This window comes from Musca domestica, unplaced genomic scaffold, assembly GCF_030504385.1.
Source record: "Musca domestica strain aabys unplaced genomic scaffold, Musca_domestica.polishedcontigs.V.1.1 21, whole genome shotgun sequence".
In the NCBI taxonomy this organism is placed as follows: Eukaryota; Metazoa; Arthropoda; class Insecta; order Diptera; family Muscidae; genus Musca; species Musca domestica.
This window is the reverse complement of record NW_026712258.1, coordinates 12,459,963-12,484,597: the sequence shown is the minus strand read 5'-3', so window position 1 is coordinate 12,484,597 and position 24,635 is coordinate 12,459,963. Positions and strand designations below refer to the sequence as shown.

General features: G+C 34.8%; 2 protein-coding genes across 9 annotated transcripts; one reads left to right on the top strand and one right to left on the bottom strand.

The window, feature by feature from the left end:
• The first annotated feature begins 6,588 nt into the window (after positions 1–6,588).
• Positions 6,589–21,269, top strand: LOC101888431 (cyclin-dependent kinases regulatory subunit). Of its 3 annotated transcripts, none has more exons than XM_059122768.1 (3): positions 6,589–6,688; positions 20,263–20,491; positions 20,601–21,269. In XM_059122768.1, exons 2-3 carry the CDS (start codon positions 20,433–20,435, stop codon positions 20,863–20,865), a joined length of 324 nt encoding a protein of 107 aa, XP_058978751.1. In that variant the 5' UTR covers positions 6,589–6,688; positions 20,263–20,432; the 3' UTR covers positions 20,866–21,269. The 3 variants fall into 3 exon arrangements, with proteins under 3 accessions (XP_058978751.1, XP_011293213.1, XP_058978752.1); XM_011294911.3 differs by lacking the exon at positions 6,589–6,688 and adding an exon at positions 6,727–6,974 and having other exon boundaries at positions 20,352–20,491; XM_059122769.1 differs by lacking the exon at positions 6,589–6,688 and adding an exon at positions 6,727–6,974.
• On the bottom strand, positions 6,968–16,361 carry LOC101888258 (transmembrane protein 216). Of its 6 annotated transcripts, none has more exons than XM_059122765.1 (3): positions 15,265–16,361; positions 14,156–14,546; positions 6,968–7,546 (listed from the first exon to the last, which is right to left on the bottom strand). In XM_059122765.1, exons 2-3 carry the CDS (start codon positions 14,370–14,372, stop codon positions 7,353–7,355), a joined length of 411 nt encoding a protein of 136 aa, XP_058978748.1. In that variant the 5' UTR covers positions 14,373–14,546; positions 15,265–16,361; the 3' UTR covers positions 6,968–7,352. The 6 variants fall into 6 exon arrangements, with proteins under 6 accessions (XP_058978748.1, XP_058978747.1, XP_058978749.1 ...); XM_059122764.1 differs by having other exon boundaries at positions 15,486–16,361; XM_059122766.1 differs by having other exon boundaries at positions 14,156–14,741; positions 15,627–16,361.
• Positions 21,270–24,635: the final 3,366 nt, after the last annotated feature.

Sequence of the window (24,635 nt, the reverse complement as noted above, 5' to 3'; positions counted from 1 at the left end):
AAATATGCCCTTTATGTATTCCCACCCTTAGGATATTGAAATTTTGTATTTGGTTCAGTCTTTAGTAATATCAGATTGATTTTTTGGAAATTCGAAATTTAAGGGTACAAAGAGTACTAAGAGGTACCAAATATTACGGAGTAATTAATTAACAAACAGAAGCTAAGACTTTGAAATTTTACATGAGATCCCACTTGGTGTAGTAGCGAGAGATAAAATGGGATTTTCGAAGTTCGTACTTAAAGAGTACCAAAGGTTGGCAATTGTATGACATTTTTATTGAGAATTTCGAAAAAGCCATAACTTTGAAATTATGCATACGAATCATTTTTCATCTGAAAGGGTAACTTAGCCGGCAATTTTGAATTTAGGATCTGGTTGAACTTTTGGTTATATAAAGCTAAACTTTAGGATATGTCTACATTAAAGGACCGAACATTGCTAAAAGGTACACAATTGTACGGTGCGTTTATTGAAACTTCACGCGAAATCGCATTTGGAGTAGTAGGGAGATATAAGGAAGAATTTTTTAAGTTCGTACTTTATGGCTTCGAAAAGCACTAAAAGGCATAAATTAATGCAGCTTTTTTGTTGAGCGATCAATAAATACAATATCAGTGAAATTTAGCTTATGGGATTCTCTAATCATGATATAAATTTGAAAGTGTACTTTTTGGTACGAAAAAAGTACGAAATATGTCTTAACTCTTTGGAAAACTTAAGCATGACAGACGTTTTAAAAATGTTTTCCCTTTAATTCTAATCGCTATGTTCCAGAACTTGCAAAATTTAGCAATCTTTTCGATTTTTAAAGGAAAATTTGGTTACATTCTTGAATGTTCTGTAACAGAGAATTTTAATGAATATTTTTTGACAAAAAGGGTAAAATTGGACTTTGTATGTATTTTTTAGGACACTCTTGCTAACGAAGCACCAGGTACTTGCAATGTCGTAAATAAACGAGAGAGCATAGTTATATTTGTCAATAATTTGAAATGTAATTCTCAGTCTGCCACTGAAATTGAAGGATGTCAACCCTACATTGATTTATACGGATCAGCGAACATGTGTATAAAATGGTTCAAAAACATATAGTGTATTAGAACCGATATACCCTTTAATTGACTTCAATTTGGCAATTCCCCTACAACACACTTTGTACTTACAATAGCCCTCTTGAACGTGTGATCGTTGGCTGTCTACATGAAGCAAGAAACTACTGTATGTTAATTTAACATAAATTATGGTGCAACGTATAAGTGGCGACATAACTCATACGTCACATGGTACAACAGCAATAATTCTCTAAAATAGATTAGCAAATTTTAAAGTTCTACAATGCATCCCAAATACTTTACAAAAGAACCCACCACTGAGTCGCAAGCAGGCCTATTGTTTTGTGTTTAGTTTCTTTATTTCCCCAACATCGTCAAATCGTAGTCGTAAACTTATGATTTACACGAATTTCAAATCCAGACAATCATCATAAAAAATTCTAATTTATGAACTGTGAATGGCGTCACAATATTTTAGCAGACAAGAATACAACGTGGATGCAGTGCCACCGAAACAAAAACAACAACAACAAAAAACAAAACAATGCTAAACAAAAGAAATGATGCCGTTACATTTCAAATTAAATATAAATTTAATTATCGCTCATTAACAACTACGGCGAGTAATTATAACCGATGCAATGCTCCTATAATTGGCAAATACGATTTAAAAGATAATTGGTTAGACTATCGGGTTTTAATAAATAAGATTCATAATCCTAATAGAAAATTTCAAATGAGGTTAAAAAGAACTTGTATGGTTATTGCGACGAGCCCCACTTACAGAATTGCCTTTTCTGGCCTTTTCTGACCGTGGCCTAAGGTCGGCCAGTAAGTCCATCTGACAACTAAGTTCGCTGTCAAAAGGCTTATTGTGATTCGTGATTAAATCACAATTGTGCAAAAACTACTAAGTTTATTATCAAATCGTTGTAAAAAGTAGTCTTCTTGGCCGACGTTATCTAGGCCTTTGCCAGTTCCATTATCTTTCCCCTTACCTCTTTCTCCAAAAAAACAGAGAGTTGCTACAAGTAAACTAGCCTAATATAAATGTGGACTTTTAGGATTTTATATCCTACGACACATTGTCGAACAGAGTATTACGTCCTTGAGGACAAAGGACATGATTTTATCCTATATTTCCTTTTTGTGATCCATAAGCCATATATCGACCCGTTTGAGTTTCTATCTCCCACCTGCCAATTGGGACATCTGCATAGTAGGGGTTCAATCATCTCTACCTCTTAAGTTTAAGTTTTGGAGCACATCCAAGGTAGATTGGGAAGTGATCTCTAGAGCTCCGGTTATCAATAAGAACGCGGATCTCTGCACTGTCGTTAATTTGGACATTGATGCCTTGGATTTACAAACATCCAGTGTACGACTTGTCGTTTACTGCCCCCAGTTCTGGCGTTCTTCATTAATAGAGAGCAATGAGGCCCTTTTTAGTATTCCCATCGATGTTTTTGCTCCAGTTTAATCACTGATCAAAGAACGAACCGATGTATTTAGCGCACGAACAAAAACAAAAATTGCAACTTCATCCAGAAATGCTAAATGCGGCGAAAATTTACATGTTGTCTTTGTAGGGTTTACTCCCTGACCATTGTCAAGGGAACAAGTCAGAAATATTAAAAAAAAACCTACCACTTCATCAGCATATACGAACTCCCCCTACGGTGTCCTAATGGAACTCTCTCCCAAACTCGAATAGATTATCCTGCTTTTTAGCCTTCTATTATTATTATTTAACTTAGATTGAGTTCGGAGATGGGTAATATTGGCCCACTCCTTCTGGTACCTCCCCCAAAAAGGTCGAAATGTTAAAAAATATTTTATTGCACAGAAAGGGAACGGATACTCCGATTTTTCTTCAACTTTGCAAATCCTAATATTTCCATCAGTACTACGTCAGGTGTGAAAGTGGACAATATCGGTTGACTCCATCAAGTACCTTCCCCAGCGTCAAGCGTCAACATTTTGATTAATTAAAACTCTTATAAAATGTTATGTAAGAGTCCAATTGTCTTCAAATTAAATACAACGAAATTTTCATACTAACCCATGAAAATTAAATATATCGGTCCACTCCTTCTGGTACCTCCCCCACAAAGGGTCAAAACATCCATGAAGCTCATAAAACGCGAAATTAACATCATATTCTATTCAGACTTGCCACATCTCAATATTTCTATCAAATGTTATAAAAATGACAGAGATCGGACCATTCCTTCTGGTACCTCCACCACAACAGGTAAAAAATTTGAATAATCAAAACGATTATATTATCTGAAATAAGCATCCGGTTCTCTTCATATTTCACACCTCCAATTATTTATATTAACTCAAATTCTGTTGTGAAGACGGTATATATCGGTCCATTCCTTCTGGTACCTTCCCCACCATGGGTCAAAACTTTGAATATCCATGAAGCTCATAATACGCGATATTACCATCTGACTCTATTCAGACTCGGTACATCTTAATATAACTCATAACTTGCGAAACAAGTATACCAAGTTAAGTTCGTAAATGGGCCCATTCGGCCCACTTTTTCGTATAACCCCCCCCCCCCACATATTTTTATGATTTTAGCGACAGTATTATCTCTACTATCTGCTACAGCCGATGATAACAATTTTTGTATGCTGGTCCACGTCTTTGTTAGCCCCTTTATATCTTCTGATATTCGGTATTTTCATGATTTCAGCGACATTATTTACCGGAATTATTGCAAACTTCGTATTAGGAGATCTTAATGGTTACTACAACCTATGGAAAAAAAATCGTATGCAGGTTCACGTCTTCGTATTGCCCCCATATAACGGTAGCTCCCGATATTCGGTATTTTGATGATTTCAGCAAAATTATTCACCGGAATCGTTTCAAATTTCGTATTGAGAAATCTTAATGGTTACTACAATCCATGAAAAAAAAAAATCGTATGTCTTCGTGTAGCCCATTTATTCTTCGTAGGTTGATGATTTTAGCGATATTATTTACCGAAATTATTTCAAATTTCCTATTTGAAGTTCGTAATGGGTACTACAGCCTATGACCAAAAAAGGTCGTAAGCAGTTCTAAGTGTTCGTATAGTCTCCAAATAACAGTTTTCATTTAAAAGGTAGTTTCCAGAATTTTTTTGAAAATTTCAAGTTCCTTCCAAACGGTGGAGAGTATTTAAAGTTTGGTCCGACCGAATTTAGCAGCTTTTTTACTTGTTTACAACCAGAGACCTGAGATGAATATGGAATTTATAATTTCGTATACAATTGGATATAAGTGTTTGATTTTCCTGTAATTTTGCCCGTACCAACAAAAATTATCCCAAATCTCAGTAAGGAGGTAACCAATATAGTCCAAACCTGGCACGTCGCAATATTTATATCATATTTATATAGGTCCGATACGAAATGGACAATATTGATCCATTCCTTTGGAACCAACTCCATAGAGCGTCAATAATTCAACGACCGAACATTGGCTGAGGGTATACATCTCTCGGAAACCCGATTTAAACTTTTTAACTTGTTTTTTTCTGACGTTTTCTACCGTATTTTCTGTTGAGAAAATCGAAAATGCAGGGAAAGTAAGTAAAAGTCTTGGTGCATAAATATTTAATATTTCAAAAAAAAAAACAACAAGTAAGCAAAGTCTATAGTCGTGTGGGGCCGACCATGTGATACCCTTCAGCACTACTATATGTCAGAAGCCCCCCTATGTCCAAATCCCTTTTGGAAGATTTCGCTTTTGAAATTATTTCATGGAGCACTGCCCAGATATTACCCTTAGCATTTTGACCAGGGACCAGGACATTTTACAGCTAAATATAATCCAATGGTCATCAAAAATGATATAACTCTTCCCTGCCCTTAACTCTATTCTCAGACGTGCCGATTTTCTCCAATTCTGTGATCATGAAATTTTTTCTGTTTTTGGGTCAGTTGAACCCCCTCCAAAAGCAAGGGCCCCTATCTCTACCGATGTCCCAATCTCTAACTTCATACGAGATTTCGTGTCATTTGGTTTCTATTTGTGGCCTTTATAACGGCTGCAAAATCAGGAACTTCTTTAGTTGTTGGTCGATTTCAAACCCTAAATATATTGCGGACATCTTTGAAAACAATAGGCCTAGCCTTTCTGAGCCTAAAGCTACCCTTGTGAACATTTTCGTGAGGATCGGACGATAATTGCAGACTGTATATATAATAACCCCATACCTGTGTTGTAAGGTGAAAAAATATTACAAAATGTATATCTCAATATTATAAGTCAAATTGAAAAAATCACATGCGATAAAAAATATGAAAAAATTAAAAGAATGTCACAAAATACTACAAAATCTATGTTAACGTCGTTATTGGCATCTTTTTGTGCGATTTTTTTAGATTTTGTTCTTTTATGCCAATAGGGCATTCTGAATTGACAAAATTTAACAAAATCGGTCCAGCCATTCTAAAGTTATAAGCATTCTAGCTAACATCCCTTTCCTTTGTATATAAACATTGTATATATTTCGCTATATATATCCGATATATTTAACGGTCAGGATTGACCTGTTCGTCTGTTTATGATTTCGCCGGGATTGAAAATATTCGCGGTTTAATGAAAATTTTGACTTTTATTTAACACAAGTGCTATGGTCTATTTCATCCACTAAATATTATCCGATGACCATCAAAATTGGAAGGCTTCTGCCCAGCCCTAAGCTCTAGCCCCATGCTAACTTCCGCCTCGATTGGTCTATAATTGCGTCCTGTAGAAATAAATATTATGCGATCATCTCCAAAAGAAAAAGGGTTCTATTCTGTCTCTAGCCCCACCTCCATTCTGAATTTCGTGAAGATCGGGCCATAATTGCGACCTGTAGAGTGATTTCAAATTAACATGGACAAACGGACGGACGGACATACATGCTAGATCGACTCAGCTCGGCGAGATAGAAAGATCCATATATACTTTCTTTTGTGGGAAACCAATATTTCGAGGTGTTGCATAATTTTTGGCCCAATCAAACTTATAATACCTCCGACACTTAGTGTTGTAGGGTATAAAAAATGTTTCTCCCTAAAAGTTTTTTTTTTTTATTTTCTATTTAAGTTCTAAAATCATATTGATGTTCAAGTAGAGACTTAACAATTCGTCTTTATTATTTCTCAAATGATGCATTGCCACCCGCTGCTGTCGGCATTTTCGTTTTTAATTAAAAGTGCATCTGCATATGCAGTGCCAGCAGCATCAGAAGCAGAAGCAGCTGCACCAGTCGCAGCACCTTTTGGCCTACCTTCAGACAGAAGAGATTTTTGCGCGCTTTCTTGTTTGGCCTCTGCACAATACTAGAGATATGTTAATTTAAGAAATGCTATTTTTAAAAATGCATTGCAGTCCCAAAACATTCAGTCGCACATACATACATACATACATACATGGTGTCTGTGTGTAGATCTACTTGGGTGTAAATAAAAAAAAATACTATACTTAAGTAGCAAAAGATGTAAATTAGCATTCTTATTCAGCCATTCGCTTCGCTCATAACATTGCATCTTGAAACGCATTAAACGGAACTTGGGCAATGTTCGAACTCGGACATCAGTCTTTTGCTAAACGTTGTCGGGTCGTGTCGTAAACAATATGTCGTAAAAGTCGTGGAAAGAGGTACAAAGTTCAAATCTTAGAAAAATTCCCTAAATGGTCAGAATTTCAAAGTTCAGTGACATATGCGTATTGATATGTACTATAAATGTACAACTTACCTTAAATATCCCAAATATATCTGCTCCGCACAGTATTCGGCAACATATCCTACAATGGCATTTAAATGAAAAGAATTTCCAGCACCACAACTCTTCAACTTTTGCTCCGTTCATTCATTGTTGTGTAGCTAATGGTGTTTCTGCTGCAGTTGGTTTGGAAAACTTGGTAATTGTTTGGTACAAAATATTGGCATATGTTACTAGTGTTGGTGTTGTTGTTGTTGTTGGTGTTACTGTTGTAGTTGTGTGTTCTATTGTTGACTATATTACAAAATGTATGCTGCTGTTCTATACAATCAAGACATGGACTTTCTCCACACATTGTCCAGGTTAATGACGATGATGTCGTTTTCAGGAAGAACAAATACATATATGACGTTGTGGTTGTTGTTGCTGCTGACGAGGATAATGATGATGGCGATGATGACGGCACAGTTATGGTTAGGGTAATGTAAAATGCATTGCTCGGATTATTGGATTTTCGGCACGGTCCACATACTGCCGCCGCCGTCGTCGTCGTCGTCATCGGGACACCCATCAACTGCTAGGTATATGTCACCGGCCGACACATCGTACAAATGAACATGCTGGCGTACACAATTTCAGCTACGTGTAGAGCTATCATTAAGGCACTCATGATTACTTCAAGTTTGAGAACAGCCGTTTGGAAAAAACATAAATAAATAACAAGAACGAGACTGGGCAGTGTTAATACTACAGATGCTATCGCCTGCCATGCTGTAATGAAATCGAAGAGGAGAAAAAATAGTGAATTGTTTTAAAAGAAGTTAGAACCAAAAGAGAAAAGGATTTAAGGAATCTGAAGACAAGGATTAATTAACATATGTTTCTAAGTCGCATCAAAAGGTTTTTCATAGAAAAAGAGAATAACATAGTTAAGTTCGGCGGGCCGAATTTTTTTTTACCCTACACCATTGGGTCAAGAAAGAAATATGTGATTATTTTAGAAAATATTGAAATGTGAATGAGTTGCTGGACAGAATTATTCGACTTCATCTAATACTTATAAAAATATTTGGATGTGGAAATTTTAAGAAAATTAAACATTTATTTCCAATTTTATGCGAATAATGGTTAATTAATATGATCTTGTGTCAGTTGAAATTTTGAGAAATGTGAAATTTTAAAGAATCGGATGGTCAATTCGCATTCTATTATTGTTTTGATTATTCAAAATGTTGACCCTTCGTTGGTGAAGTATTAGAAGGAGTTGACATATGGCTCAGGCCAAAAAGTGCCGCATCGAAATAACGGTTTTAGACCCTAGGTCTCTCTGGATCAAATCCGTTTCAGAGCTAGGTCAGGTGCGAAAATGGACAATATCGGTCCATTCCATCAAGTACCTCCTCCAAAAAGGGTCAACATTTTAAATAATTATAACTCCTATAAAATGTGACAGAAGAGTGTGATTGTCTTCAAATTAAATTACAATATTTTTGACTTTGCTCATCTCAATATTTCTATCAACTCAAGATCTGTTGTAAAGATGGTAGAGATCGGATCATTCCTTCTGGTACCTCCCCCATAAAGGGTCAATATTTTGAATAACCAAAAAAGATCATAAAATCCGAAATGAGCAACCAGTTCTCTTCATATTTCACACATCTCATTATTTCTACGAACACAAGATCGGTTGTGAAGAGGCGATATATCGGTCCACAACTTCTGCTACCTCCCAAACAAAGGGTCAAAATTTTGAATAATTATGAAGCTCATAAAACGCGAAATTAACAGCTTCGATTCAGACTTGGCACATCTCAATATTTCTATCAACACACGATCCATTATAAAGATGGTAGAAATCGGATCATTCCTTCTGGTACATCCCCGACAAAGGGTCAAAATTTTGAATATACATGAAGCTCATAAAACGCGAAATTAAGATCCGATTCCACTCAGACTTGGTACAGTATATATATTTCCATCAGCACAAGATCTGTTATAAAGATGATAGAGATCGGCTCATTTCTTCTGGTACCTCCCCCACGTAGGGTTCAAGATGTTAAAAAAACAAAACACTGAAAGAAAGTGAAATAAGCATCCAACTCTATTCAAATTTCACACATACATTTGTGCTAACACAAGATCTGTTGTGAAGATGATATATATCTGCCAACCGCTTCTGGTACCTCACCCACAAATGGGCACAATTTTCAATACTTTTGTCTGTCATAACTTGTGAAACGAGTCAGCGATTCATTACAAAATGCTTTATGATTTAGTATAAAAGTGAATAAAATTGTCCTATTTTCTTGTAATATTGCCCATTCCAATATTTATACCCTACAACACTATGTGTTGGGGGTATTATAAGTTTGATTGGGCCAAAAATTATGTAACGAAATATTGGTTTCCCACATAGGAAAGTATATATGGATCTTCCTATCTCGCCGAGCTGAGTCGATCTAGCTATGTATGTCCGTCCGTCCGTCTGTCCATGTTAATTTGTAATCACTCTACAGGTCGCAATTATGGCCCGATCTCCACGAAATTTAGAATGGAGGTGGGGCTAGGGTCAGAATAGAACCCTATTTCTTTTGGAGATGATCACATAATATTTAGGGCTCGAAATGGACAAAAAACTGAAAAAATTCCTGATTTTGCAGTTGTTCTACAGGTCGCAATTATAGCCCAATCGACGCGGAAGTTAGCATGGGGCTAGAGCTTAGGGCTGGGCAGAAGCCTTCCAATTTTGATGGTCATCAGGTAATATTTAGTGGGTGAAATAGACCACAACATTTGTGTTAAATAAAAGTCAAATTTTTCATTAAACCGCGAATATTTGTAATCCCGGCGAAATCACAATAGATGAAGTGGTCAATTCTGATCGTTACGTAGATGCCGATGGTAAATATATCGGATATATATAGCGTAATATATGCAATGTGTATATACAAAGGAAGGGGATGTTAGTTAGAATGCTTATATCTCAAGAATGGCTGGACCTATTTTGACAAATTTTGTCAATTCAGAATGCCCTCTTGACATAAAGGAATAAAATCTAAGAAAATCGCATAAAAAGGTATCAATAATGACGTTAATATAGATTTTGTAGTATTTTGTGACATTTTTTTAATTTTTCATATTTTTTATCGCATGCGATTTTTTCAATTTGACTTATAATATTTTGTAATATTTTTTCACTTTACAACACAGGTTGGGGATATTATATAATTATTGCAAATATCATCCGATCCTCACGAAAATTTTCACAAGGGTATTGTTGAGTTCAGAAGGGCTAGGCCTATTGTTTTCAAAGATGTCCGCAATATATTAGGTTTTGAAATGGACCAACAAAACAACAAAACAAAAACGTTCCTGATTTTGCAGCCGTTATAAAGGTCACAAATATAAACCAAAGAACACGAAATCTCGCATAGAGTTAGAGTTTAGGACAGCGGGAACAACGCCTGTGAAGAGAGTTAAGGACAGGGAAGAATTCTGGCATTTTGGATGACCATTGGATTATATTTAGCTGTAAAATGGACTACAACAACTAACAGCCCGATGGAGTGCATAAATATTGGGCAATTGTCCCTAGTCAAAATCCTAATTTCAAAAGCGAAATCTTGCAAAATGGATTTGGACATAAGGGGGCTTCTAACATATTGTAGTGTTGTAGGGTATAACATAGTCGGCCCCACACGACTATAGCCTTTGCTTACTTGTTTTATTTGTATTAGATGAGGTATGAACATGGACTTATTTCATGCATGGAATATATCTCATACAAAGTGAAGGAAGTAGACGATATATTCCAAACCTGGCACCTCGCAATATTTATATCATATTTATTTTGATCCGATACGAAATGGACAATATTGGCCCATTCTTTCGGAATCTACTCCAGAGAGGGTCAGTAATTTGAATAATCATAACAGAAGTCAAAATATATTTAACTAATAAAATATTGGCTGTCGGCAAAACCGACTGATACTTTTTAACTTGTTTTTCTATTCAGTTTATAAAACCCACAAATATTCGAACCTAGATGCATTATATTCTTGATCAGAAATTCCAGTTGATTACAATTTTTTTTAATTGATGATTGGAAGAAATATTCATTGCAGGGCGCACATTAAAGACATTAACAAGTTTTTCCATGGAATTGAAATATTGGAAGTTTGGATCATATTTTTCAAAGAAAATCCAGACGTTTTATTTATTTTTCGGGCTACTTAACTCATTTTAAAAATGAGGAAAATAACAAATAAAAAAAAACTTGTTGCTTCTAACTATGAATAAATCTGACAGAAAGTGGCCACAGCCTAAGGGATGTATTCCTATAGTTTTACGAAGCTGTTCTACCTCCTAATTGTATCAAACTATAAAACTACATAATAACAGTGACCCTAGTGCCAAATTTCCTAATGTAGCCTCATTTAGTACTTTTCATAAAACTCTTTTCGTATTAACTCTACCCACCAGTAATGACACCCACACCAATATTTCAAATTTCCAGGCTCCCCCAAAATTTAGTAGCATTTGGCATTTGACACTAAGTTTCTGTCAAAACATATATTATGATTTAAAATTCAAAGAGACTCAAATCACAATAGCGCTAAAACTGCTTAGCTTATTGTCAAATAGTTGTCAAGAGTAGTTTTCTTGGCCGACCTATATAGGGCTTGGACACTAGCATTACTTACCGTAACAGATATATATTTGGATGTTGTTGAATTGCATATGATGTGCTAATATTTTTTTTCGAAGAGATAGCAAATATGAACCGTTTCGCAGATACCGGTTTAAAAGTTCTTAACTATTTTTTTACTTGTAACTGTTTCTCACTGAGCGTACTTTATAGCGTATACGTAACATGAAATATGTTATAGAAAAATGTTCATACGCGGATTGAACGGCATATTGGAGGTTATGTTGTATGGGGGCTATATTAATATTGACTAATTTTCGAGATAATTTAAAGTGCCAACTAAGAACAGAAAATATCCAATAACAGCTGATTTGATTGGAATTTGTTACCAAAGCCTTCCAAAATCTGTTCCATGGGGACTATACCTTAGCCTAGAACGATCAATTCAATTTTTAAAATCAAACATCCTGGGTGTATGTCAATGGATGTGCAAAATGGTGCAAGCGCTTTCGTGATATCCGATGGATATTTAGAATTGTTGCAAAGGTAATGTGGTGGAGGGTATAATTACAATGTTTCCCAAGGGGTATGTTTAGCATGGTTTCGTATAGAATCGGGGTAAATTCTTCTCGTGGGAAAAAGGACAAGTTCGAATTTCAAGGTTCGCCAATTCACCAATCAAGAATATTTGCACAGATTTAACATAAGAATAGAAGCCTATAGTTTTTGAAGGTGATCGCAAAATATATAGGTTATGAAAAGGACTGTAAATAAAATATTTTCCCATGGTACAATAAGGAGGTAGAACAGCTTCGTAAAACTACAAAAATTCAGCCCGGAGGATATGCCCGCTTCCTGTCAGACTCATTCAAAATTATTGTTTTCATTTTTTTCATATTTTTTATTAATTTTACAATAAGTTAAATAGCGCGAAAAATGAATAAAATGTCTGGATTTTTCTCGCAAAAATATGATCCTAACTATAATCTTTCAATTTCATGGCTATACTGGTTAATAGCTTTAATACGCGAGCCGCAATTCATGTGTCTTCCAATCATTGGTTGTGAAAATATTTTTTTTTCATTTTTCAAAACAATTAATACATACACAAAATTGACAGAAGTCGGGCACACTTAGAAAAAAATTGTAATCAGCTGATAGCTCTACCTTACCTTTTAATTGTACCATGATTTTTCCTATTTTTGATATGACAAACTCTAAGTTTTCGAAAACCAAGATAAATGTTCTGCCTGTCAATGTTAGAGATCCAAAGAAACTTTTTTCTCTAAATATAGTGGTAATTTCACGGTCTTTGAATTATATTTGTTAGAATTATCCGAACCTTAAAGGTGAGAATACATAAAGCGCTTTTCTGACTGACTTAAGTCCTCGGCATTCTTCTTTGGAAATGAACAAAAGGAGCCCAGGGCCGAAATCGAACTAAGTCAACCCAAAACTCCTTTGTTCCTCTACGAAGAAGCCAGCCGATGACTTAATCCCGTCAAAAAAAAAACCTTTTATGTACTTTCACTTTAATAAAAGAGCGTAGGGCTAACAAGTATAAATTATGGACCGAAATTGAACTAATTCAACCTAAAGCTTCTTTGTTCTTTTACGAAGAATACAACCGTTGATATAAAAGCGTTTTATATATTCTCGCCGTAAAGTTGAAAATCGTTAAAGTATCAATGCATAAAACGCGTTTTTGACTGGCTTATGTCATTGGCTGGCTTCTTCGTAGAGGAGTTTTAGGTTGACTTAGTTCGATTTTGGCTTATGCTCCCTTGTTCTTTTTGTAGAAGCCAGTCGATGACTTAACTTATTCAAAAAAGCGATTATGTATTCTCATCTTTACATTAATTATAATCCTTAACAGCCTATCGATAATTCAGATACGGACTTGGAGATTTGAAATGAATTGCGAAAGTGTACAGCTTTTATCTAAATATCTAAAAGTATTCGTTCATACAATCAAACTTTTTATATCTGTAGCAAAATCGTCTCAAATTATATTGGTATTGGATATTTCATTATTTCACATCTTACTATAGCCTTGCTCATTATTCCTTACTTGTATTCAAAAATCTTTAAATTAGACATTGAACAACCGCCAAATTCCCTATTAAGACTAAACTTTACTGGGTGAGAATACATAAAATGCTTTTTGAATGGCTTAATCCATCGGCTGGCTTCTTCGTAAAAGAACAAAGAAGTATCAGGTTAATTTGTTTCAATTTCGACCCTACGCTTCATTGTTCTTTTACAAAGAAACCAGCCGATGGATTAAGCCATTCAAAAAGCATTTTATGTATTCTCACCTTTAGAGTAGCTTATGGCTTATGGCTTTTTTGTAGTATCCATTTTTCAGTGGCTCTGTTGACCGGGCACCGCATACATGTATACTAGCTGAAAGGTCAAAAGTTCCGAGGCCGGAAATGATCTTTGTGCAATAATGAAGTGTCGAATTGGCAAGCAACCTAGCTCTATGTCCTAGTTCACTAAGATTTGTCAGTAAATTCTGCCTCAAAGTTGTACTAGGCTATCCAAACATTTATGGTTTGAAAGGGATTCTTTTGAAATTTGCGGATGTGAAGTTACTGCCGCCCGCAACTAAAAAAAATACAACGTGCTCAATCACCAGATAAACCTAATATAATTCAACCAACTATCCTGCAAGGCATAGGAAGAATATTATTTATCAACTCATACGTAATGTACAAACAAATACTTACCACGAGCACTTAAACTACTACGACGGCCCAATATGATACGCACCGTCTCCAAAAGACACATTGTTAGCAATAAAATTCCCTCTCTCATTACGGCATTTTCAGGATACGTTAATAGAATAAATTTCAGGGTACTGACACACACCTTGAATGCAGCGTACAAACCGAAGTAGAACGAATTCAGATACATGAGAATTTCATACATAAGACTGGCTTCCATTTTTTGTTTTAGTCTGCTCCGATGGGGGCTGGTGTCACCGATATATTGTTCGTGTTGTTGTTACCGCTGCTGTTGCTATCGCTATTGTCGAGGTTATGCCGAAATGCTAGTCTATGGACTGTGTAAAGGTGTCGGGGTGACGGATGTTAACAACGATGTTGATTGCTGTTGGCTCTGTAATTGGTCAAAGTGGCACTTGATAAAACTGTTGGCGGCGAATGGTTTGTTGCTTGGTCAGACGTATGGTCGGTCGGTCGTTCGCTCGAACGTTTAAGGGTCCATTGGCGATACTTAGTTTTTTTTTGTTTTTTTATTTAGTAAATGTGAATGTGCGAAAGAATAAAGGAAACAGGTTACACACAAATATCCCTAGGGATATGATTAACAGTAATAAGAAGGCCGTTAGGGTGATGAGGTATTTGAATGATGGCCACGACAAGACCCACCTAGCATTTGGTCATGAGTCTGGGAACTTGTGTGGCCTTAGAATTTTAGTGATGACATTAAATGCGTTAATTTTTTTGATGTAATGTTGTTAATGTTTTTTGTTATTTTTAGGAATTACTATAAGCTGGCGGCGGGGTTTGGAAGGGAGGTTAGCTACACAAAGACAGCGGGAGAGGTTGACAGTATCGTTGTTGGTTGATTGATTGAAACCGTTGATAATGTTTTAGATCTTTTTTTTTTTTTTTTTGGATAACAAATTTATTTAAAATTATTCATAGAAAATTATTTCAATTCCATTTTGGTTTTCACTTTGTAAACGTAAAATTAAATTCCATGTGCATGTGTGTGTGTGTTTATATTTGGTTTAACTCTTCCAGGTATAAATTAGGCACTTTAAAAGGTTTGGTGTAAAAATAATTTTATGAAACTCTAAAAAATATATTACTTTTACTTTTTTGACATTTTCTCTACTTTTATTTCAATATATTTTTCTTCTTTTCTTTTTCACATGGCCTGGATGTTCTTTGTTTTCACTTTTTCACAATATTCTTTCATCTTTTTTTTTGTTAATAGTATTTCATAATAATTTTGTCAGAGCTAGTGCTTGACATGATTGTCACAAAATGCTGCTATGTTGTTGCGTTAAATGATCCAGAAGAAATTCACCTTTTCTTTATTCAAAATTAATTTATTTTAAATAGCCAACATCGCAAGCAATTATGAATTTCCACAGAAAAATGTGTGTCGTTTTTAGAATTTTGCGTTTTTTCTTCTTTTTTTGTGCACATTATTTTTGTTTTCACCTACATCTCTCTAGACAACAGCCCGTTTTACTCTATGGATTTGTTTCCTCAGATATTTTACCGTTTTTAAAGTACAAAAATAGCTGGTGTTGTTGTTTTTGGAATTTCCGTTTTTTGCTTTTTTTGCTTCACTTTAATGTTGCCCCAGTGCCTCAGTAAAAAATAGTAAAACTACGCGTCGTCTGCTTTTATTGTTTTCATAATTTATTCTTCTTTCTCCACATTTTCCTTTGTTGCTTTCCTCACTATATTCTTTGAATATATTTCTATATTTCTTTGGGGGCCTTTTCTCCATTCCAAAAAAATGTGGAAACACTTTGCTTTGTTTATGGATTGTTTTTGTTTCGATTTCGTTTTTGCTCTATTCTCTCTGCTGTTGAGTATATTGTTTTTCTTTTCTTTTTTTTTGTATTCAGTCTGGTGCTGGACGGAAAATGTTGTTTGGAAATTTGGCCACAGACACTTGCTAATAGCGTTCGTGTATGAAAGCTTCAATATTTACACACAATTTAATTGATTTTCATTTCCACACAGACACACACTCGCACCCATTTGTAAACACAAGTGTATTGCGCCATGAGTGTGTGTGACGTGTATTCCTCTATTGATGATGTATTGACACCTTAATTTAATGAGATTTTCGTTTTCGTTATTGTGTTCGTTAATAAATAACGGCTTTTATTTCTATGCCATCATCTTTAAAACTAAGTTACCATTACTGCGAAACACCAGTACAAGGATATCACTGACATGTTCATGTGACAAAATGTCACACCAATAAGACATTTTCTCTCTCATTGCTACTATAGCGGCAGTCAGCTGATATACAAAGTGGTCATGTAGTACACGTTACTAATTATTATTTTTTTTATGTCCGAATTTATATTAGGCAAGTTTCTGGCGGCAATTCTTTGTTTGTAAGAAAGTGGGATAAGGGGAATGGAATTGGGAAAAATGCTCTGACTTTTGTGTTTATATATAAAAAATATAATTAAAAATTGCATAAAATGCAATGATGAAAAAGAAAATTGCTGAAAATAGGTGTCTCGTATAAATACAAAAAACTATTAAAATTACCGCCAACAATCGTAATAGCAACAAGTAAACAAGCCATAAAATCGGCCGAACTTTGAGTACCCTTCACCATTGGAACGAATTTGGCAATTTAAAAAAAAATAAAATCCGTTAAAAATTCTGTTAAAATCTTAAAAATACCGAATGTAGCCGTTATGTTAGGGTCTATACGACTTTTATCCTGAGCCATTATAATATTCAAATGCGAAACTTCGGTGAATGATGTAGCTATAATAATCAAAATATAGGGAGGTACCGTTATAGTGGGCTATACGAAGACGTGGCTCTACACATATAATTTTTTGTCTTAGGCTGTAGTATTCATTGCGAACTTCAAAAACCACATTTGAAACAAATACGGTGAACAATGTCGCTAAAATCATAAAAATACCGAATATCGGGAGGTACCGTTATAAGGGGGCTATACGAATACGTGGACCTGCACAGACAATTTTTTGCCTTAGGCTGTAGCGTCCATTACGAACATCAAATACCAAACTTGAAACAATTCTGGTGAATAATGTCGCAAAAATCATAAAAATACCGAATATCGGGATGTAACGTTATATGGGGGCTATACCAAAACGTGGACCTACATGGCCCAGTTTCAATACCAAAAGTCCTGCAGACATAATATATATTTGAATAAAATTTTATCAATCTACTTCAATTCGTTCGGAATTGTGGGTCTAAAATGTATATTTCGATATGTTACAAACGGAATGACAAACTTAATATACCCTCCATACTATGGCGGAGGTTATAAAAATTGAATAAACTAGTAGATTCTTGTAGATTCAAATATTTACGCTATAAATTTACTACTTGACTGTCGGCATTGTGTTCACACTATCATTCAAACATGATAAAATAATACCGGTAGGCGCATCAGCACAACTGTCAAATCTATTATGAAATTTAAAATTTCCAACGAAAAAATTTTCAAGTTTGTAAAAATTTTCTTTCTTCTATATCTCTCCCATAGTACACAGAGATAAAAGTAACCATTTCAAATTATTACTCCTAGCTCTGCATTTCTGTAACTTACCTCGTCAAATTTCAGTGCATAAAAAACAGTTCCCATCGCTGATTTTGTGTGTATACAATGGATTTATGAATATAGATTTTGACAATGAGATATTGTCAAATATATAAATTTGAAAAAATTGTAAACATAGAAACATATAACCATTGTACAATGAAGAGAAGGTAGGCCAACTTTGAAAAAAATGCAAGTATAGAGGTCTACCTGTTTGGCTTGTAATGTCAGAATTACTATCAAAACAATAAAAAAGCAAACAACTTGTTGCATTAATTTTGAATAAATAATTTAAAACCGCGAAAACTGAATGAATGGTCAAAATTTCTTTTCAATATCATGTTCTATATATCTCTTATGGTTTATTTCGCGACAAAAACTGTAGATTTTGTCGATGCATTCGTTGCAATAAGCATTTTGAAAACACCCGAATTTGAATATTTTCTGAACAATTTTTTATTATTGAAAAGAAGACACACACATAAACAATTGTAGTTGACATATTAAGCCAGAAAAATAAAAAAATTAAATCATATGGTAGTTCTGCCCTACCTTGAATTCATTGTACCATGCATATAACCATGTTCTCTCCTATCACCAACAACGTTAATAGTATTGATAGGTTGACCTTGCGTGTTTAGAAACACCCATGGTAGAAAAATGCAGGTAGATGCATCAACGCTTGGGAACATTGATATGTTAAAAATTTTTAAATGTTTTATCAAAAATAGGTATATTTTTACATGTTTTCTTATACAACGCAAATAGTTTGTAGTTATAATATGAATTTTTCAACAATTTTTACAAACTTCAATAATTTTTATTCAACATTTTCAATTTAAAAATTAGTTTGACAGTTCATTGTTCCAGCAGCTGTTTCGATGCGTCTACCTATATTCTTCTACCATGGATACACCCATGGTACAATGATATCAAGGTAGGGCTATGAAACCATATGATTTAATTTTTTTTTATTTTTTTTTTTTTTATTTTCTTGGCTTAATATGTCATCTTTATTTGTTTATGTATGTGTTTTCTTTTCAATAACAAAAAAATTGTTCAGAAAACATTCAAATTCGGATGTTTTCAAAATGTTTATTTCATCGTATGCATCGACAAAATCTAGAGTTTTTGTAGCGAAATAATCCTGTAGAGATATATAGAACCTAGTTTTGAAAATAAGTGTTGACCTTTCATTCAGTTTTCGCGGTTTACAATTATTTATTCAAAATAAATGCAACAAGTTGTTTGATTTTGTTATTGTTTTGATACTATTTCTGACATTACAAGCCAAACAGGTAGACCTCTATACTTGAAATTTTTTCAAAGTTGACCTACCTTCTCTTCATTGTACCATGGATACACCCTTAAGATGGTAGAATAATACAGGTAGATGCATCAACGTCTGGGAACAGTGATAAGTCCGCATTTTAATTTGTCAAAAATAAGTAGTTTTTTATGTTTTCTTATACGACGCAAATTGGAGGATGTTATGATATGTATTTTTCAACAATTGTTGTAAATTTTAATAATTTCCCATTCAATATTTTTAATTTTAAAATCGGTTTGACAGTTCATTGTCCCAGCAGCTGTGTCGATGCGCCTACCTTGATTTAAATTGTCAAATGCCCATTTAGAATAGCCATTTTATATCGACTCATTTTCTAAATCGTACTTGTTTAGATTAGTTCAAAATGATATAAAACCTTAATCAACTGATCTATTTTTACGTATAATACGCGGTTTTTATTTACTTAAGAATTTTCAGAAATAATTGTTTGAAATTTAAAAATGGAAAGAAAAGTCAACATATGATGCTGAACAATATATACAACTTTCAGAACAAGATATTGTCAAGTTGAAATAGTAGCAGATACCTTTTATTGTATTCATATAGAGAAGTTATTTTAAGTACTAGGATATGCAACCCTGTAATTTGAGAATGTAACGTATTTTGAGATTATAAGAGAGTGTTTAACAGTAGAAGAAAGCCTGACAACACGAGTACATTTGATCTCTAAATACTCGGAGTATGCGAATGTTTGACAACATTTCAGCAACAATACTTCTTCTTGGTTTGTCGAATCTCATCCATATTCTTTTTCAAAGTTCAAGTACAATCTATTTTGCAGCTGCTGACCAACTTTTACAACTTTGTTTGTGTTTCCCGCGAAAACTGTGCGGAAATATTTGCTTTGTTCCAGGACTTGCAAGAATCTACTAGCTTTGCAAATTTCATCTATCGAGCTATACAGCTTACTCTCTCAAAGAGAAGTTGATGAACAATTGCTACAGGAAAAGAAACCAGCCTGTTAGACTAGCTATAATTGCTTTGTTCCAGAACCTTCAAGAATCTAAGAGCTTTACAATTTTTTTCGATCTCATGAAGTAATTCGAGGCAAAACAACATTAATCGGTTCTTGAACTTAAAGATATCGAAAAAATCAAAAATAGTAGATTCTTGCAGGCTCTGGAACAGAACACTTGTTGCATTTTGTGCCTTGTAATTATTCTACCTTCAACACAGCAATATCGAAAAAGCTATCATCGATATCACTTTTTAAATATTGTATCGGCACTATCGATATTAACACCGATAGTTTGTCACCTCTACAGATGAAGCAACAGCAACAAATAATAACAACTCCGCAGTAAACAATAAATTAATTACTTGAATTTCTGAATTACTTGCGCAAAATGTCAGCCGATCAAATACAATATTCCGAGAAATATTTCGATGCTGTCTATGAATATCGGTAAATATCTAGCAAGACAAAGAAAACCGAAACGAACAGAGTACAGCACACCATTGCAAAAATAGTATATTATTTGGGTCATTGAAATACATTCTTTTGTTTCTTGCAGACATGTTATTCTCCCGGCAGAATTGACCAAACTTGTACCCAAATCCCATTTGATGACAGAGACTGAGTGGCGTAATTTGGGTGTTCAACAAAGTCCTGGCTGGGTACACTATATGATGCATGCACCGGAACCACATGTGATTTTGTTTCGACGACCACGTACAGACTTGCCTGATCCTGCTTCAACGACATCGGCCGCTGCGTCGGGCACATCCAACAACCCGGATGCCTCAAAGATCACCAATAACGTTTCAGTTCAAGGTTAGACGGATAACCTTTTCTTGCATCCTGATGTCTGCCATTTAATTAAAACAAATCATTTTATGTGTGTTTTTTTTTTCTTCTTCAGTTCATAATGCGTTTCCATGTTTTTTTATTCATTTAGTTGTGTTAAGTTTTTTTTTTTTGTACCAGATCTTACCTCATTTTTTTGTATTTGAATATGCATTCACATTGGTAAACCTTTTAAGTTAGTTATTTTTAGTACACAATGGAATTAATCCATTGAAAAAAAGAACTCCATATACCTACATACATATACCTATACGAGAAATTAATTTCTAAAAAAATGAAAAATTCCAGTTCATCTGGAAAGAATGTAATTTTGTAATATGTAGATGTAAAATTGTTTTTATAAAAAAATCTAATAAAAAGATATAAAAAAATTAAATGTCTTTACTTTTTGCCTATTGATCGTAGAAGAACTTGTTTGATTTTATGGAATAGTTTGTTCATCAGAGTTATTACTGATTTTATACAGATGATACTGTTAAGATTTAAATATATCAAGTGCCAAATGATTATTTTAATTTTCTAAAAACAAGGATTAACGGAACTGGAACATTAATTGAAACACGTATTGCATTGTTGTAAAACTTAGTATCTGAGAGTAGGTATGTTCTGAAAATGACATGTTTTCATTTCCAAACAACGAGTAGTAATCGAAATCCTTTGTATAACAAAAAAAAGAACTTTTGAAGACGCCAACTGAAATTTTCGAAAACTTAAAGAACTATTTTGATGTTGAATACCGAAAAAAGCCGAGTTTTCCTTGAAATCAAATTTTGTTGTCTAAACTTAAGAAATTGAAATGTTCTTCCAATGACATTCCTGAAGTGAACTGATCACTTTGAAATTAATTAAATTAAATTGAACAAAAGTTCTGCAAACGAGTACGGTTCGAGTCTGTTTTAGAACCTGCAAGTATCTACTAGGTTTACTTTTTCCGTATCATAAAGGGAAAGTTGGCAATCGTAGTAAGAACTTTTACATTCTTGAAGTTCTGGAACATACCATACATTTTGTAGTTCTTCCTTGGATATGGGCGTACAACTCTCTCTATTAAGGAAGAGTATAATCTAAAACAAAATACTAAAATAATAGTCTCATAAGTAATGTGAGGCCTGTACCGCTACTGGTAGAAGATTGTCATCCCGAATTTTCAGTCGAAGTGGCGTTAACTTCATTGCAAGGAATGATCAGCGTAAGATGTCGTTTTAATTCAAAAATGAAAATCGTCTTTTGGAATAAATGTTTTTAATCTATTATATAACACAAATTTCTACTTCAGCATCGAAAATTTTAAATACGTTGTTTAGTTTTTTTAATTAAGCAGTGACAAAGTTGTGAAATATTTAACTTTTTCGCAAGTGCAATAATTTAGTTTTTTTCATCAAAAGTGATCATTTTTAAATTGAAACATCGACTTTGATTGATGATCAAATAAGCCATAGCCATGATTTTTTTAAAATCTGTTACATGTTTTTTATAAATATATTAATAAGGTTCTAGTCTATTTCAGAAAGGAAGACTTAATTGCCATCCAATGATTATATATATTTTTTATTATTATTCCTTTCTCATAAAAATATGTAGTCCTTTTGTCTTCAGATTTTTGAAACCCAATATTGTTATTTGTTGCTTATATAAAAATTTAAAAAAAAAAACATGAATGGGAGCAATGAAATGCTTCCTCTGAATTTATCTATGATTTGGAGGATCTACACCCATTGGACCATATAGAGACCTACTTTTTTTAATTTTTATCCACTGAAGAATAAAAAGCCAAATAATAAATACCTCATATAAAAGTGGACTAACCTTCACAAAGAGAGAGAGATTCTCAAAATATCAAAAATTTTGAAGTACCGTTAAATATGGTCAATATATAATAGTGGAACAATCTTAATAAAATTAAGCAGGGAGAGATTCTTTCAGTTCGGAACTCAAAATGTTTACTCGTGAATTTGTTTAAAATTGTGTTCGAAAACTTCAAAATATCGAAAATTAGGAGGTACAGTAATATGGGACCCATCTAAAACTGAGCTCGTACTTTTTACAAGGAGGCGGAAAATACCCGTCCTCTCTCTCCCAATGCTGGATGGTGTAACTCTAAGCCTTTCTTCGGAAGCAAAATATCTCGGTACCATTCTAGACCAGAAGTTAAGCTGGAAAAGGAATATCGAGGAGCGAGCGAAAAAGGGCTTAATTGCACTTTATTCCTGCAAGAACTCCATAGGAAAGAGTTGGGGGCTTAAACCCCATATTATCCGATGGATATATGAGTCAGTCGTCCGACCAATCCTAACCTATGGCGGACTTGTGTGGTGGCATTCCCTACGGAAAACCACCTTCAGCAAGAATATTGACAAAGTACAAAGAGTCGCATCGCTACTAATTACAGGAGCGGTCAGGAGCACGCCACAATCCGCTCTAGACACCCTACTCAACTTAAAGCCTCTAGGCTTATTTGTAGAGGAACTAGCTGCTAGGTGTGCCCTGCGACTCAACGAATTGGGACAATGGCGGAGTCAACCCTTCGGGCACTCTGTCATTCTTAAGTATGTGGAAAACGTAAGTAATCAGGCTATAGCTAGTGACTATATACTCCCTAGGCTCAGCTTTGATCTACTTGACATCCGTATACCAAACAGGGATATCTGGTCCCGTGGCACTCCACCTTTCGACGGTATAGCGGTCTATACTGATGGTTCAAAGATGGAAAGTGGAACGGGTGCTGGAGTCTACTGTGAAAGCCTAAGTATCCGAAGATCCTTCAGGCTAAACAGCGATTGCAGCGTTTTTCAGGCAGAAATTTTTGCTGTCAGAATGGCCATAGAACTGTTGAATAATAGAATTAACGAACGGGATGGACCGGTGACTATATATGTCGATAGTCAAGCGGCCCTAAAAGCTCTAAATTCTTTCACAATCAAGTCTATGACTGTTCTGGAGTGCAAGAATGCCCTGGAAAAGTTTAAGTCAGCTGTCAAGCTCTGTTGGGTCCCTGGGCACTGCAACATATCTGGCAATGAATCTGCCGATGAATTGGCCAGACGCGGATCTGAGTCAGTAGATCTAGAGATCGAGAGCTCAGTGAAGCCACCTTTATGCCACTTCTTTCAAGTTTTGCATAAACACTATCTTGGAAGATTTCAACATAACTGGCTATCTGGAAGGGGATGCATCATCTCCAAAAAGATTTGGCCGGTGAACTCCGAACGGAGATCACGGTCACTCTTGTCCATGACGAAGTTGGACTTGAAGCTTGTGGTGGGCCTAATTACAGGTCATTGCAACATAAAGGCCATGACTTCAAAATGGGGGGGTGACGACACTGAATACTGCAGGCTATGTCAGGACGAGGAAGAAACAGAAACGGTGGAACACTTACTCTGTCATTGTCCTACCCTCATCGGAGCAAGACATAGGCTTCTGGGTAAGCACTTACTGCCTGACCTGTCATACCTCTCCGAAACAGAACCAGCAGTCATTCTTCAATTAGCCAGAAGACTAAAATGGCTAAGGACGACACGTTGATTACACCGTGGACGCAAACCCACTAGCTTCTCTAATTCTTCTAAATCCTATATTCTACACTAACTATCTTTCTTACCTCACTTCCACTTCTTTCTAGACTAGGATGATCACAATGGGCCAATAGGTCTCCGAGTGGAGTGGTTGTTGTTTTTTTTTACGCAACCACACATCCTTTAACCTAACCTAACCTAATATGGGATCTAGATCTTTATCAAGA